At 47.3% G+C, this 17891-nt stretch overlaps 1 protein-coding gene across 1 annotated transcript in view; it reads left to right on the forward strand.

The window, feature by feature from the left end:
- The window catches only part of ACAT1 (acetyl-CoA acetyltransferase 1), a 75773-nt gene that overhangs the window by 20429 nt on the left and 37453 nt on the right, over positions 1-17891 (forward strand). Inside the window, exons 7-8 of the mRNA XM_029602464.1 lie at positions 10815-10965; positions 12294-12389. Coding sequence (XP_029458324.1) covers positions 10815-10965; positions 12294-12389 — 247 coding nt within the window. The remainder of the gene's footprint in view (positions 1-10814; positions 10966-12293; positions 12390-17891) is intronic.

Raw genomic sequence — 17891 nt, forward strand, 5'->3', positions numbered from 1 at the left:
CAGGGCCAGGGGGAGGTTCCTCTTCGGCCCGAAAGCGGGTTCAGGCACCGAAGTCCTGTAGGGCGTCCAAGGAGAAGCATCTGCTTCGATCCATGGTCTGTCCTAGGGACAGCACATCTTCGGATCTTTCAGATCAGGGAGAGTCTCCACGGCAGGCTCCTGATCAGGGTCCGGAGGGGGATCCAGATACCCAGGCTCATCCGACTAAGCACATGGGCTCCCCTCCGGTGGAGGGGGATGACCCCAAAGTGGTTCGCCTATTTCGGAAAGATGAATTGGGTCCCCTTATCCCGGTCATCCTAGACGAACTGGGAATTGAAGTCCCTCAGGAGGATTCCAGATTTGGGGCTACTATGGATCTGGTGATGCTGGGACTTCGAGGTCCTAAGTGATTTTTCCAATTCCACTTGTCGGTGTCTGACCTCTTATTTAAGGAGTGGGTCACTCCTGATCTGGGATTGAAGATCAGTAGGGCCATGGATAAGTTGTACCCGCTCCCCGAGGACACACTGGATCTTCTCAGGGTGCTGAAGGTGGACGCTGCTGTCTCAGCGGTGACGAAGAAGTAGACCATTCCGGTGATGGGAGCCACAGCCTTGAAGGACTTGCAGGACGCAAGTTGGAGGTACATCTCAAGAAGAGTTTTGAGGTATCTGCTCTTGGGGTCCGGGCTGCAGTCTGCAACAGCTTCGCACAGCGGGCTAGTCTCTGCTGGATCCAGGATTTCCTGGCATCTGTGGAGCTTCCCGAGGCCCAGTCACAACAGGCTGGGAGGTTGGAGGCTGCGGTGGCTTACAGCATGGACGCGCTGTATGATCTTTTGCTGACCTCTGGAAGGACGATCGTTTCAGCAGTCTCCATGCGTTGACTCCTATGGTTGTGGAACTGGTCGGCGACGTATCCTTCAAGGCACATTTGAGTTTCCTGCCCTTCAAAGGCAGATTGATGTTCGGGCAGCAGTTGGAAGATATGATCAAGTCACTGGGGGAGAACAAGGTCCACAAGCTACTGGAGGACAGGCCCAGGACGAGAGGCTCTTTCCCTCAGGGAGTGAGGTTTCGGAGGAATTGACGTTTTCGCCCCTCCCGATCTACTGGTTCCTCGTTTCGTCAGGGACTAAGCTGTCAAAATACTTGGACCCAGTCCTTTCGGGGCTGGCGGCCCTCCAGAGAAGGAGCCCCCTCAGTCTCATGGGGGCCCCAAGCCCTCACAATGAAGTGCGGCTGGTTCACTCCTCTGTTCCAAAGATTGGGGGCAGGCTGTCCTTATTCCTGGAGGAGTGGACCATAGTAATGTCTGATCAATGGGTCCTAAGTAAAATCGAACATGGCTATGCTTTAGATTTTGCACGACTAATCCACGACCGCTTCATAGTCTCCCCATGTACCTACCGTCAAAAGAGGCAAGTGGTACAAGACACCTTGCAGCACTTACAGGATATCTGTGCCATAGTTCCGGTTCCTGCCGGAGAACTCAGGCGCGAGCGTTACTCCATCTATTTCATTGTACCGAAAAAGGAAGGAATGTTTCGCCCCATTCTCAGTTTGAAGATGGTCAATCGGACGCTGAAGGTGCCTCGTTTTTGGATGGAATCTTTACGCTCCGTGATAGCATCTGTACACAAGGGGGAGTTTCTGGCATCACTTGACCTGATGGAGGCTTATCTGCACATTCCCATCCGTCCGGATCACCAGAAATACCTAAGGTTCGCGATCCTCGAACACTTCCAGTTTTGTGCTCTCCCGTTCAGTCTAGCGACAGCACCCAGGGTTTTCACCAAGGTGATGCCAAATTCAAGTACAGGGTAGTAGCAGCGGCCCTGCGGCGCGAGGGCGTACTGGTTCATCCCTACCTGGACGATTGGCTGATTCATGCAAAGTCGGAAGCCTTGTGCAAGGACGCGGTCCAGCAGGTTCTTCAGAGATTGACTTCTTTAGGTTGGGTGGTCAATCCCGACGAGCCATCTGATTCTTTCCCAGTCCTTGGAGTTTCTGGGGGCCAGGTTCGAAACGGTCTTGGGCAAGGTTTTTCTTACAGAAGAGAGGCTTTGCAAGTTGGTTACCCAGGTGGATTTGTTCAGATCAATGCTTCGGCCCAGGGCCTGGGATTATTTGCAGGTTCTGGGATCGATGGCTTCCACTCTCGAGTTGGTCCCATGGGCCTTTGCTCATATGTGTCCTCTTCAGTCTGCGTTGCTCTCCCACTGGAGTTCACTTTCCCAGCAGTTTCAACTTCGCTTACCACTGACGGACTTGGCACGGGCACGTTCCAGTCTGTTGGTGGCTGTGTCCAGACCACTTGCGTCGGGGGTGAACTTGGAAATTCCCATGTGGATCGTAGTCACCACCGACGCTAGCCTCTCCGGATGGAGGGCAGTGTGTCGGGGATCGGCGGTACAGGGACAATGGTCAAAGACAGAATCTTCCTGGTCCATCAATCGTTTGGAGACCAGGGCGGTTCGGCTGGCGTTTCAGGCCCTTCTACCTTTAGTGGAAGGGCGGTCGGTGAGGATACTGTCAGACAGTGCTATGGCGGTAGCTTACATCAATCGTCGAGGAACCAGGAGCCGACCTGTGGCAACGGAGGCATGGCTGTTGATCGCTTGGGTGGAACAGCACCTTTACAAAATTACGGCCTCTCACATAGCCGGGGTGGACAATGTGCAGGCCAATTTCCTCAGTCGAAACCAGTTGGATCCCGGGGAGTGGGAACTCTCGGACAAGGCTTTTCGGCTTCTGTGCAAGCGGTGGCCCTCCATGGACCTCATGGCGACGTACCGCAATGCCAAGGCTCCTTGTTCAGTCGGCGAAGAGAACCGGGAGCGGAGGGAGTAGATGCCCTGGTTCTGCCCTGGCCAAGGGACATTCTGTTGTATGTTTTTCCACTGTGGCCATTGGTCGGGAAGGTGTTGCGCCGAATCGAGGTTTACCCGGGCACAGTAATCCTAGTGGCTCCGGAATGGCCTCAACGTCCGTGATTTGCGGATCTTCTAACTCTAGCAATCAACAGTCCACTACGATTTCCTCCATCCCCTACTCTTCTGCAGCAGGGACCCCTCTCTTTTGGCGAGGTCGATTGCTTCTGTCTAGCGGCATGGCTTTTGAAAGGAAGAGGTTGAGTACGAGGGGGTACTCACCTGCGGTTATCGCCACACTCTTGCACTGTCGTAAAACCTCTACCTCCAGATTAGTTTGGGGAGTGCTTGAATCCTGGTGTTTGGAGCATAGCATTCGTCCTTCCAAGGCATCAATCCCGGAGGTTCTGGAATTTCTGCAGGCAGGATTGTCCAAGGGTCTAGCCTTTAATTCCCTGCGAGTTCAGGTAGTGGCATTAGATTGCTTTCGAGGTAAAGTACAGGGGGTGGCACTGGCTTCTCATCCAGATGTGGCTAGGTTCCTGAGAGGGGTTAAGCACTTGCGCCCTCCGGTTCGCAATCCCTGCCCTTCCTGGAAGCTTAACTCGGTTCTCCGCGCCCTTTGCATGGCCCCCTTTGAGCCCTTGAAGTGGGTGACCCTGAAGGACCTCACTTTAAAAATTGTGTTTCTAGTCGCTATTGTATCGGCGAGGCGCATTTTAGAGCTCCAGGCGTTCTCTTGAAGAGAGTCTTTCTTAAAAATTTCGGATGCGGGGGTTTCATTGTGCACGGTTCCCTCCTTTCCACCGAAGGTAGTCTCTGCTTTTCATTTAAATCAGTCAGTGGAGCTCCCTTCCTTCGCGGGTCTAGATTCCGCTATGCCGGAGGCCATGGATTTGTGGAAGCTAGATGTGAAGCATGTGTTATTGCGTTACCTGGAGGTCACGAACAGTTTTCGGCTTTCGGACCATCTCTTCGTCTTGTGGAGTGGACCTAGAAGGGGTCAGTAAGCTTCCAAGGTCACTATTGCCCGTTGGCTGAAGGAGGCTATTGTATCAGCGTACCTTGTACAGGACTGGCCGATTCCAGTCGGGCTTAAGACTCATTCTACGAGCTCGCAGTCAACTTCGTGGGCTTAATGTCAACAGGTGGTGCCTTGAGATTTGTATGGCGGCTACCTGGAAGTCTACACATACTTTCGCGAGACATTACAGACTTGATGTCCGGGCACCAGATCCCAGTTCATTTGGCGCTAGTGTCCTCCAAGCGGGACTCTCGCAGTCCCACCCTGGTTAGGGAAGCTTGGGTACATCCCAGGAGTCTGGGCTGATCCGGGTACGTACAGGGAAAAGAAAATTAGAACATAAGAAAATGCCATACTGGGTCAGACCAAGGGTCCATCAAGCCCAGCATCCTGTTTCCAACAGTGGCCAATCCAGGCCATAAGAACCTGGCAAGTACCCAAAAACTAAGTCTATTCCATATTACCATTGCTAATGGCAGTGGCTATTCTCTAAGTGAACTTAATAGCAGGTAATGGACTTCTCCTCCAAGAACTTATCCAATCCTTTTTTAAACACAGCTATACTAACTGCACTAACCACATCCTCTGGCAACAAATTCCAGAGTTTAATTGTGCATTGAGTAAAAAAGAACTTTCTCCGATTAGTTTTAAATGTGCCCCATGCTAACTTCATGGAGTGCCCCCTAGTCTTTCTACTATCCGAAAGAGTAAATAACAGATTCACATCTACCCATTCTAGACCTCTCATGATTTTAAACACCTCTATCATATCCCCCCTCAGTCGTCTCTTCTCCAAGCTGAAGTCCTAACCTCTTTAGTCTTTCCTCATAGGGGAGTTGTTCCATTCCCCTTATCATTTTGGTAGCCCTTCTCTGTACCTTCTCCATCGCAATTATATCTTTTTTGAGATGCGGCGACCAGAATTGTACACAGTATTCAAGGTGCGGTCTCACCATGGAGCGATACAGAGGCATTATGACATTTTCCGTTTTATTCACCATTCCCTTTCTAATAATTCCCAACATTCTATTTGCTTTTTTGACTGCCGCAACACACTGAACCGACGATTTCAATGTGTTATTCACTATGACACCTAGATCTCTTTCTAGCACCTAATATGGAACCTAACATTGTGTAATTGTAGCATAGGTTATTTTTCCCTATATGCATCACCTTGCACTTATCCACATTAAATTTCATCTGCCATTTGGATGCCCAATTTTCCAGTCTCACAAGGTCTTCCTGCAATTTATCACAATCTGCTTGTGATTTAACTACTCTGAACAATTTTGTGTCATCTGCAAATTTGATTATCTCACGCATCGTATTTCTTTCCAGATCATTTATAAATATATTGAAAAGTAAGGGTCCCAGTAATGGTTCTTACCTGCTAATTTTCATTCCTATAGTACCACCGATCAGCCCAGAGTCCCACCCAGGGAGAGTCTGCTTGGCTGGTGGTTAATTCTTTCATGCTGTAAGTTACATTTGCCCCCCTGTTCGGGGTCAGAACTATTGGGCATAGTTTGAGTTTTGGTTATGTTCTTCTTTTCCTCTGCTCTTCGGGGGGAGATTGTTAAGAGACAGTTGTGAATCTTCATTCCCTGTACATACCAGGATCAGTCCAGACCGTGGATTGTTCCCCCCCCCCCCCCCCCCCTTCCAGCAGATGGAGTCAGAGCAAAAACTGAGAGGGCGGTCCCTCATAACTGGTGCGCCCTCTGTAAACCTTCAGTATTTCTCTGACTCCAGCAGATGGCAATTGCACCTTCGGTTCCCCAGTTCATTTAGAGGATAGTTTACAGAATTTCTTTATTCTTTGTTTTCCTCTAATTCTTTCCTTGGATGGATCATAGTTATAAAGTTTTTTAAAAAAAAGCCTCCGTGTTCAGCTTCTCTGGAGACATGCAGGCAGAACTTTGCTTTCAGTGACAGATCTGTCTTGTACATTCCATCTTATGTTATTCTGTTGTTTTTGGGGTAAGTGTTTACTTATTTCTTACAGCCAGTATTTCAGCTGCCTTATGGGTGAATGTTGATGGTTCAACCTCTCCCCCACGACCCCCTGCTGCCCTCAGATGCCGTTTCTTCCTCAGGGCAGCCTAACATTTGCAGAGACGCGCCATTCCTCTGACTGAAAAAAAACAAACAAAAACAAAACTTTAACGGGAGAGCGGATCATTTCTGACAGGTAGCAGCGCTGAATTTCTTGATCCTGTGAGGAGCTGGGTGCAGGGGAAGGGGTGGTCCAGTCCCTTCCCCGTGGAGACCCCTGAGAAGCTTCATACCTCAGGTCTCTCGTCAGAGAAGTAAAATCCCTCTGTCACTTTAACATCTCTGAGAAGTCTCATGCCTCTGGTCTGTTGTCAGAGAAGTAAAATTCCTCTGTCACTTTAGGCTGTCTGGAGGGGAAAAGAAAAAGGAAAAAGAGGAAAGGTTTTTACTTTTAATTAATCAGTACCCTGTATGAGGACCGGCAGCTTATGGGGGAAGGAGCGGAGAGCAGTTTTCTCTCTCTCCGGCTCGCAGCAGCCAGGCACAGAAGGACTTTGCCATTCCTGTGGCAACTCCTCACCCCCCCCTCCCGATGCCTCGATTGCCATTTTGTATCCACATGTGGCGAGCCAGCCTGCTGCACATATCGAACCTGTTTCTTTGCCAGACGGGGGAAGGAAATTCTCATTTTACTACTGATTTTGTACTTTTATTACACCTAATTTAAGCCCTGTGCAAACCAGCCGACCTAGAGCCTGCCTCTCCTGCTGATGCGGCCCCTCCCCCAGGGGGGCTTAAAGAGACAGCAGGCCTTTTCTTCTAAGTTTGTGCTTTTAATGCACAAACGTTTTTTTTTTTTTTTTTTTTTTTAGAAGCGAAGGCTGAATGGCAGGAGGAGAGACTTATACCAGCAAAGGTCCCCAGGCCATCAGGGGTATTGGATCCCTCTAGGGGACAGTCAGGATGGACAGCTGTTAATTCCTTAGGGTCTTTAGCTCCTAATCTTCCGGACCCTGGGTCGCAGACCTTCTCCTTGGGGATGCTGTCCGGGACATTGATGGGTCCGCCCCAGACGAGTTGGACCAGATCATTAAATCGCTTGGAGAGAATAAGGTGTATAAATTGCCGGAAGATCATCACTACGCGGACCCGGTTCAGAGGCCAACAGTGTTGTCGTCAGACTAAACTGGTGCCTAACAGGACTCCCTCTTCAAGGTCGCAGTCCAGATCTCATTCCTTTCGAGGCCAGAGACCGGCTCTGAACTCCTCTACGCACGGAGCTTCTGCTACATCTACCCAATGAAACCTTGCCGGCCCACTCTTCGGTTCCCAGGATAGGAGGACATCTTTCCCTCTTCTATGAGGAGTGGATCAAAATCACCTCAGACCGGTGGGTCTTGGATATTCTACTTCACGGTTACGCTTTAGAATTTGTTCGACCTCTCAGAGACAGGTTTGTCTTCTCCCCGTGCGGTCTCATCAAACAGTGCGACAAACATTGGATCGGCTCCTGGATTTGGGTGCCATTCTCCCGGTGCCGGTACCGGAACAAGGGTTCGGCCATTATTCCGTCTACTTCATAGTCCCCAAGATGGTCAACAGGACTCTCAAGATACCACACTTCAGGATGGAAATCCTGCACTCAGTGATTGCTGCGGTACACCGGGGAGATTTCCTCGCGTCCTTGGACTTGATGAGGGCTTATCTTCATATCCCCATCCTGTAGGAGCATCAGCGCTTCCTCCGCTTCAAGAGTTTAGGACAGCATTTCCAGTTCCAGGCCCTGCCATTTGGCCTGGCGACCGCTCTTCGCACCTTCACCAAAGTTATGGTAGTGGTGGCGGCGGCCCTATGGAGGGAAGCGATTCTGGTCCATCCCTATTTGGACGACTGGCTCATCTGGGCAAAGTCCACGGATTTGTGCCAGCACTCAGTGGAAAGAGTATTACTTCTCCTCTAATCGCTAGGCCGCATCATCAATTTTGCCAAGAGCAGCCTCACTCCGGCGCAGTCACTCGACTTTTTGGGAGCTCATTTCGACACCAAAGTGGGCACAGTCTCTCTTTGTTTGGATCGGGCCCAATCTCTCCTCTCTCAGGTGTTCAGCACTTTCGGAACCTCCGACTTCCCACTGCTTGGGACTATCTCCAGGTGCTGGGCTCCATGGCCTCCACTATAGATGTAGTGCCTTGGTCGTTTACCACATGCGTCCCTTGCAAAGAGCATTACTGTCCCGTTGGAAGTTGGTGTTTCGGGAATTTCAGACTCTTCTGCCGCTATCATCTCTAGCCAAGGACAGCCTGATCTGGTGGCTCAACCTGGATCACTTGCTAAGAGTGGTGGACCTAGAGGTTCCGCAGTGTGTGATCATTACGACAGATGCCAGCCTCGCCGGCTGGGGGGGCTGTGTGTGGACGCCAATCGACGCAGGGGCAGTGGACGCCAGTTCAGGCAGCGTCTCCAATCAACTGTCTGGAGACAAGAGCGGTTCGTATGGCGCTGAAGCGCTTTCTGCCTCTAGTCCAAGGCCGAGCAGTCCAAATCCTCTCCAACAACGCAATGACAGTGGCGTACATCAACCGTCAGGGAGGGCAAGGAGTCTCCAGGTTGCTCAGGAGATGAACAAGCTAATGCCATGGGCGGAACTCCATTTGTCCCATCTGGCGGCATCTCACATTGCAGGCGTAGACAATGTTCAAGCAGACTTCTTACATCGCCAACGCTTAGATCCCGGGGAGATAGAGCTTTCCCAGGAAGCAGTGTCACTCCTCTTCACGCGATGGGGGACTCCCCATCTCGATCTGATAGCCACTCAAAGGAATACGAAGGCTCCGCGCTTCTTCAGTCGCAGAAGAAGAACAAGGCGCAGAGGGCGGTGATGCCTTAGTCCTCCCGTGGCTACGGGACCTCCTGCTCTATGTGTTTCCGCCTTGGCCCCTAGTGGGAAAGGTGCTTCGAAGAATAGAGAGTCACCAGGGGCCCATGATCCTGGTAGCTCCGGAATGGTCTTGATGGCCGTGGTTTGCAGACTTGGTCAACCTAGCGGTGGATGGCCCGCTTCGACTGGGACATCTGCCGAACCTTCTCAGACAGGGCCCAGTATTTTTCGACCAGGTAGATCGCTTCTGTCTAGCGGCCTGGCTTTTGAGCGGCACCGGCTGAGAAGACGAGGGTACCCAGATGCTGTTATTTCCACTCTTCTCAAGGCTAGGAAGTCTTCCACCTCCATGTCCTATGTCTGGGTCTTGAAAGTTTTTGAGTCTTGGTGCCAGTCCTCACAATTTTCTCCACGTCATGCCATAATACCCCAGATCTTATCTTTCTTGCAGCGAGGTCTGGAGATGGGATTAACCTACAATTCCCTCAGAGTACAGGTGGCAGCCCTTGGTGCCCTCCTTCATCATCAGGATGGAACTACTCTTTCATCGCACCCTGACAAGGTCCGGTCCTTAAAAGGAGTAAAGCTTGTGAAGCCACTGATACGCAATTTAGGCCCTTCATGGAGCTTGAATTTGGTCCTTCGAATTCTAAGCGGTCCACCGTTTGAACCTCTGAAGAGAGCTACCCTCAAGGACCTCACTCTCAGGGCAGTATTCCTGGTGTCTATCTGTTCCACTCACAGAATTTCAGAGCTTCAAGCCTTGTCATGAAGAGAGCCTTATCTACGCTTCACGGATTCAGGGGTATCCTTGTGTATCGTAACATCTTTTCTACCAAAGGTGGTCTCGTCCTTTCATTTGAATCAATTGGTGGAGCTGCCGTCCTTCCAGGTCGAGGATTCCAGAGAGCTTAGACGCCTCGATGTCAAGCGCCTCCTTTGATATCTGGAGGCTACCAATGACTTCCGTTTATCGGATCACCTCTTGTCCTCTGGAGTGGTCCCAAGAAGGGAAACAAGGCTTCTAAAACCACCATTGCCCACTGGCTAAAGGAAGCAATTTCTATGGCGTACATTGGTGTTGGGCGTCCACTGCCAGACGGTATAAAGGCTCATTCTCTCCGAGCTCAAGCAGCCTCCTGGGCAGAAAGCCGAGCGGCTTCTCCGCAGGAGATTTGCAGAGTGGCTACCTGGAAGTCGTTACACACATTGGCGCGTCACTATCGCTTGAAACTTCAACCACCGATCGTGGGCTCCTTTGGGGCTCAGGTCATTCGAGTTGGGCTATCAGTGGTCCACCCTACTTAGGGAAGCTTTGGTACATCCCACGGTCTGGACTGATCCTGGTACGTACAAGAAAAAGAAAATTATTCCTTACTTGCTAATTTTCATTCCTGTAGTACCATGGATCAGTCCAGATGCCCACCCTATGGATTGTTGGAGGTTCTTTGGGATAATCTTTCAGCTTGACTGTGTAATTATTTCAGGATCGGTTTGGGACTGATTAAGAGTTCAGGTTGCAAGTTTTTTGCTTAGACTTGTTTATAGTTGATATTCAATTTTGTATTGATCCATGATATTCAATTTGTATTGATCCATCCAAGGTGTTTTTCCTTATTGCTTGGATATTGTTAATACTGAAGGTTTACAGAGGGTGCACCAGTTATGAGGGACCGCCCTCTCAGTTTTTGCTCTGACTCCATCTGCTGGAAGGGGGGAATAACCCACAGTCTGGACTGATCCATGGTATTACAGGAACAAAAATTAGCAGGTAAGGAATAATTTTCTTTTATTGTTCTGCTTGGGTACAGTGGAGTACTGACAGACTCTAGGTGGCACCTTAGGGGTATACGACAGAGTCCACAGAAATTGGTCTGTCTCCACCTACTGGAGGGGAGGTAAAACCCAGGAGTCTGGGCTGATCCGTGGTACTACAGGAACGAAAATTAGCAGGTAAGAACCAATTTTCCTCTCCAACAGATCATTTCCAGACTTGTATTTGCTTCTTATGATATCTAAACTTTGTCGGGAAGCTGCTGTCTGATCAGTCTTTGTTCACTTAGGGTAACTGTGCTGAGAATACTGCCAAGAAGTTCAACATCTCACGCGAGGAACAAGATAATTATGCTATAAAATCTTACACCAAGAGTAAGACTGCTTGGAAATCTGGCATATTAGCAAAAGAAACTGTGCCTGTCACCATTTCCAAGAAAGGTATGACATTTATGATTTCCTGTCACATAATTCTAATCTATATGTGTAGCACTTTGACACAGAGAAACTTAGGGTATTTTATGTTTTCGCCAGACAGCAACCATCGATCTGCCCCATATCAATTTTTCTTGGCCTGGAAGTTTTCTGTTCATCCTTTTGGGCTTTCAGCTTAATAGGAACCAGCTTCCACTGTAGCTGTGATACCAGGAACCTGGGTTTGCAACTACCTAAGGGTTTCCACCTATATTATTTATAATTTTATTTTTTAAAACCATCATCAGCTAGGGGCCAGAGACTGCAGCTTCTTCTGGAATCCTGTAAGTGTACACCTGAAGTCTGACTACTAGGTGTTGCTGTCGTGTGACAGCTGGCACGCCATGCCCCCTCCTGGGTGGCTGTAAGTGCTGCCTGTGCAGCCTTAGCCAAGCGGAGCAGCAAAAACCAGGCTCAGGAATCTTCTGTCCCCTCATCTTGGAGGATGAACCTTAGCATTGAGGAATGAGTTCAGTTCCTGTACCCCAGTTAGCTGTCAGACCCTCTAACATGGACCTCTAGGAGCTCGTGGTTAGAGTAGCCATAGGAGACACTGAGCCAGAGAACAGCTGTTGGGGCTTTAAAATATACCCAGTATAGCCCTTCATTTTAATTTGGCAGGGTTTTGCTGCTTGAGCTCTGTGTAATTTAATTTAATATAGGACTTTATATTTTAAATTCTAGATGGATATAAAGTTTTACCAAGGACATGTTCTCAGTTCTGGTCCAAGGTTCTCCTCTCATTTGGGAGGCGATGACAACTCTGATATGAAGAAACAAACCCAGTCTTTTCTCCTCTGTGTGAGAAAGTCTCATATAAAGTTGCCAAAATCACATGGCTGCAAACTCCATATCTGCATTGCTTTAGGCCTGTACATATTTTTTTTTCTTCTCAGTCTGGGTGCATAGCACTAGGCCTCAAGTTCATGATGCACATCCTGTTTAGGGTCACTGGCATTTACCCTACACCTCCACTAAGCAAAACATTTTGTATAAACCATATTTTTGACCATCTTTCTGCCCATCCACCTTCTTTCCAGGAAAAACCAATCTCGTCATCACAGTGAAATGTGGGATTTAAATTCTCAGTCATAGCCTTATCTGTACAAACTCACTTCCCTTCATGAACAGTAGCTGATGCCTTCACTGGCTGATTGCATAAAGTGCTGCCCCTGCTACAGACAGGACTAGTGCCTTCCTTCACACCCATTCAAGCCTTATTTAAACTGCTAACAGCTGGTGTTTGTACGTCTGAAATAAACACAACCATTGAATCTCTATGTTGCAATTTGTAGGCAAGCCTGATGTGGTGATAGAAGAGGATGAAGAGTACAACCGTGTTGACTTCAACAAAATCCCAATGCTAAAGACTGTTTTTCAGAAGGAGCATGGTAGGTATTTTTATTTCAAACTAAAAAGTCTGTACCAAGAGTCCTGAAGAATCATATGTGGATTCCAGGCTTTGGGTTGAATATTAATGGTATAGACGTAGATTTCTGACTTCAACCTTATGTTTCCAACTTAATTCATTTTGTAAAAATGTGGAGGCCACACCATAATAACAAGGTCATCCTCTTCTAGCTACATCCACTGGACAGCCCACAAATTGCATTGAACAAACTGGGAGGGATCTATCACCCATCCTCTGTCAGACCGTAACATAGTATTGTTGGCAGAGAAGACCAAATGGTGCATCCAGTTTGCCCACCAAGTTCCTATTGGTAGTAATTGCTGCTCTGTGCAGGTTACCTCCATGCCTTACCATAAGGATAGTAATACCAATCAAAACCAAGCAACTGTCAAACCTATACCAAAATAAACAGAAACGTGCACATTTCCGGTTGGTAAGCTGTCATGCCGACACATCATACTTGGGGTGTACACTCAAGAAAGCTGCTTTTAAGGAAGCTATATGAACTGCTGCACGCAGGCAACCACCAACATCAAAAGCCCCTGAAGCAGCTCAATGAGTGAAACTTGGCCTGAGTCGGGCTTTTTATGATGGTTTGTGCAGAATAAAGAATTCCTAGTGTTTACTGGTCCTTCTCATAACTTCATGGAATGCCCCCTAGTCCTTTTATTATTCGAAAGTGTAAATAACCGAGTCACATCTACTCGTTCAAGACCTCATGATCTTAAAGACCTCTATCATATCCCCCCTCAGCCATCTCTTCTCCAAGCTGAACAGCCCTAGCCTCTTTAACCTTTCCTCATAAGGGAGCCATTCCATCCCCTTTATCATTTTGGTCGCCCTTCTCTGTATCTTCTCCATCGCAACTATATCTTTTTTGAGATGTGGCAACCAGAATTGTACACAGTATTCAAGGTGCGGTCTCACCATGGAGCGATACAGAGGCATTATGACATTTTCTGTTCTATTAACCATTCCCTTCCTAATAATTCCTAACATTCTGTTTGGTTTTTTGACTTCTGCAGCACACTGAGCCGACGATTTTAAAGTATTATCCACTATGATGCCTAGATCTTTTTCCTGGGTGGTAGCTCCTAATATGGAACCTAACATCGTGTAATTACAGCAAGGGTTATTTTTCCCTATATGCAACACCCATATTGATCAGAGCCAGTCCCAATACCGATCTCTCTGGCACTCCACTTAACGCCGTTCTCTCTTTAGAATAGGTTTCTTTTACCATCACACGCTGTCTCCTGTCAGTCAACCAGTTTGTAATCCACTCCACCACCTTGGTGCCCACTCCCAAGCTTCTCATTTTATTCACGAACTTCCTATGCGGGACTGTATCAAAAGCATTGCTGAAATCCAAGTAAACCACACAAGTGCTCTTCCAAATCTCTAGTCACCCAATCAAAAAAAAAATCAATTGAATTTGTCTATCAAGACCTTCCCCTGGTGAATCCATGCTGCCTCAGGTCCAGCAACCCACTAGATTGTAGATAGTTCACTATCCTTTCCTTCAGCAGAGTCTCCATTAAATTTCCCACCATCGAGGTGAGGCTAACTGGCCTGTAGTTTCCAGCCTTCTGTCTGCTACCACTCTTGTGAAGCAGGACCACCACCGCTCTTCTCCAATCTCACTGCACCACTCCCATTACCAGGGATCTATTGAACAGGTCCTTCGGTGTACCCACCAGCACATCTCTGAGCTCCCTCTGTATCCTGGGATGTACCTCATCCAGCCCCATGGCCTTGTCCACTTTCAGTTTTCCTAACTCTTCCCATATGATTTTTTCTATAAACGGAGTTTCATCTACTCCACCCCCATCTAGTTTCTGGCTCATGGAGAAAGGGTATAGAAAGAGTATGAGGGAAATGGGCACATTTAAAAATATCTTCAGTGCCAGAAACAAAATGCCTTAGTATATTGAAATGGGTGCTGATAACTTGAAATGCTAGTACACGTGGTAAAAAAAATAAAATGGAGTAGGCACACCTAAATGGATGGCTATAGAAACTCCATACTGTCTGGTGTTTCAGTCTCTTTGTAGAAGTTTCTATTTCTGGTCTGGTAGCTTCATTGTGCTCTTTTGAGCTTTTGGTTCAGTCTGACCTGCGACTAGGATCCAGCACCATGATTCTTCATTTATATCTATCTGGGGGGGGGTTTCTCCTATTTTATATCACTTTCAACCTCAGCTAGCCCAGCCATGGCAGCGATGGTCCATGGCCTTCTGACATGCAGTAATATGGACCCTTAGTCTGGTCGCTGTTGAGTGATGGTGGAGAGTCTCCTCCCCTTGGGACTTTGAGTGGTGCATCCATGACATCCCTAGTCCCTGCTGACTTGGGGAAATAAACCCAGGTCCTCTGCATGACGACAGCGGGCAGCACTTTGAAATGGGTGGACAACATACATTTCTTTCTTGTATTTAGATGTACTGGCTATCTGCAAAATAAGTCTTCTAGACTGTTCCAACCCAATCCTCGGGAGTCACGTGGCCAGGTTGGATTTGAGGATATTCACGGACAAAATGCATGAGAGATATTTTGTATGTGTATGCAGAGATTTTTCATATATATTCATTGTTGACATCCTGAAAATTGGAGTGACTGGACGGTCTTTAAGAATCACTGGTCTAGATTTGACTAAGGCCTTTTTAGTGCTTTTGCCTATCACCTTGAAGTGGTAAGGATCTCAGCTGGACAGTGCCAAATAGGCTTAGTGGGAATGTGTAAAACAAAAGTAGGACTGGCACGAGTGCAGGAAGTCTAGAAAGGGTAATAAAAGCACTTAAAGAAATGCTGAATCGTGATTTTCACATATAATAATTCCTGAACATACCCAGATCAGTCCAGAGAAGTTGTGTATCCCTACCAGCAGGTGGAGTCAGAGAGCAAAAACTTTGGGCACTGCCATATATACAAGAGTGCCATATATACAAGAGTGCCACGTTTACGTTTTTTGTGGATTTTTGATGGATGACTGACCTACTAGAAGCACACAAATTGACTGTTTCCTTATTTCAGTAGAAGCTGCATGTCTTGACAGAAAAATCTAGGGAGATAGGAGGCAAGCTTAGGTTTTGACTGTTGTAAACAAACATTTTCAAAAATTGAATCATTTTCTTCACATGGAATTTTTTCTATCAGTGGAATCTGTGTTTTGTTTAGCCTTCTTCCAAGCCCTCTTACCCTTCAAACTCACATTAGGAGCCATGTGTCCCTTACAGGAGTTTCACCTTTGTCCTCACCTTTTCAGCTTTTCTTAGACTTGGGTAATGGAGTGAGCTCTTATTTCAGACAGAACAGGATATAGCTTGGTCCCTTCATTTCTAAACCTGCTCTGATAGTAGCTGTAGGAGGGTACCACTACCACTTAACATTTCTATAGCGCTACTCGCTGTAGGCAGCACTTTACAAGCAACATATCAGAGACAATCCCTGCTCAGTAGCTTTAAATCTAATCACGACAAACATATAGGTTAAAAGAGACCTGGGGTGTTTCATATAATAAGATAATGGTTATAATTAATTAGTTAATTAGCTTAGATTTAAAAGCAGCCTCAAAAAAGGTGGTCTTTTTAGATGGGATTTAAACAAGGTGCAAGAGGGAGCATGATGCACCAGCTCAAAAAGTCTATTCCAAGCATATGGCGCAGCCAGGTGGAAAGCACGGTGCTGGGAATTGGTGGTAGAGGAGAAGGGCACAGAGAGGAGTGACTTGTCCGATGAATGGAGTGCTTTAGTAGAGGTGTAGAGAGAGATAAGAGAGGAGAGGTGGTGAGGAGCTGTAGAGTGAAGGCTCTTGTAGGTGAGTAAGAGGAGCTTGGACTGTATACGGGAACGGATAGGGAGCCAAAGCATTAACTTCAAAAACAGGTTTATTTATTTTATTGAAATGTTTTATATGTTGTCATTCCATGTGAGAATCACTAGTTCATAACAGTTTACAGGAAAAACATTCACAAACAAAATGTAGTGTTACACTGTGGATAGATGTTCATAGAAATGGAAGTAATACGATAGGAACAGAGCTAGATTAAAGGGGCTAGCGGGGAGGGGGTTATTGTTTAAGAAATTACGTAGGTTATCTGATTCATGGAGAACTGGGTGTTTAGTCAAGTAGAAGGCAGCTCCATCACTGCTCTCTACATTAATGGTGGGGGTGGAAGGGAAATAGAACCAAAGAGCTAAGAGAAACAGATAAGTATGAGAAAAAAAAGTGTGAAGCTTGCTGGGCAGACTGGATGGGCCGTTTGGTCTTCTTCTGCCGTCATTTCTATGTTTCTATGTTTCTATAGATTTGAATATCCAAGTTTTTAAGTCACTTTTGAATTTCTTTTTTATCTGTTAATGTTTGAAGTTCTTCAGGCATGGAATTCCATAGTTCTGGGCCAGCAATTGAGATCACTCTCTCTCTAGTTAGTGCTAGGTGAGAGTCTCTTAAGTTCGGGATTTCTAGGAGGCCTTTGTTTTGTGTTCTTTGAGCATAGCGACTTTGGCAAAAAATAAGTTGTGCAGCTGAATTTAGGACCGAATGTAGTGGAGGGAGATGGCTTGCTGGGAGACCTGTGAGGAGCAGGTTGCAATAGTCTAAGCGGGAGTAGATGAGAGAGCGTTGAGGAAGGAAAGGACAGATTTTGGCAATGTTATAAAGAGAGAAACAGCATGTTTTAGCAGAGTTTTGGATGTGTGTAGAGGAGGAGAGGGAGGAGTCAAAGATGACTCCTAGGTTCTGGGCTAAGGGGACCAGGAGGATGACTGTTTTATCCTGAGAAATAGAGAAAGGAGGAAGAGGGAAAGTAGGCTTGGAGGGGTGGGTGGAACATAAGGAGCTGGGCCTTAGCCATGCTGAGTATAAGGTGGTGGAGGGACATCCAGGCAGCAATGTCAGACAAGCAGGCTGAGATGTGGGGCTGGATTTCTGATTAAATTTCTAGTGTAGAGAGGCAAATCCTGGGAATCATCAACATAAAAATGGTATTTAAAGCCATGAGAGGAGATCTGAGCATGAGGACCCACCAATTGATAATGGAATGGCAGAAGAGGAGGCACTGCCAGAAGAAACACTAAATGTGTGAAGAGAGCCAAGACAGGACAGAATCCTGAAATCCATGCGCGGTCAGAGTGTCGAGGAGTAGGAGGTGGTCAACTGTGTCAAAAGTAGTAGATAGGTCAAGGAGGAGAACGACTTTAGCCATAAACTGGTCATTGAAGACTTTTGGCAAATTCTGTATCAGTTGAATGTAGAGGGTAAAACCAGACTGGAGTGGATCAAGAATGGCTACAGCGGCTATGACCAGCACATTCAAGTAATTTGGAAGCAAAATGAGAATAGACAGCAGGGGCAGGTAGGATCCAGTGAGGGTAAACCAACTATTTCAGCCAATTGTGCCCCATCACTTTGAGAGCTGTGTACGTAACACAAACCATGTTCCCTTTAGTCTGCTTAAATAAAGGCTGAATTACAGCTTTC

The sequence above is a fragment of the Rhinatrema bivittatum genome, chromosome 5 (assembly GCF_901001135.1).
Source record: "Rhinatrema bivittatum chromosome 5, aRhiBiv1.1, whole genome shotgun sequence".
NCBI classification, from domain to species: Eukaryota; Metazoa; Chordata; class Amphibia; order Gymnophiona; family Rhinatrematidae; genus Rhinatrema; species Rhinatrema bivittatum.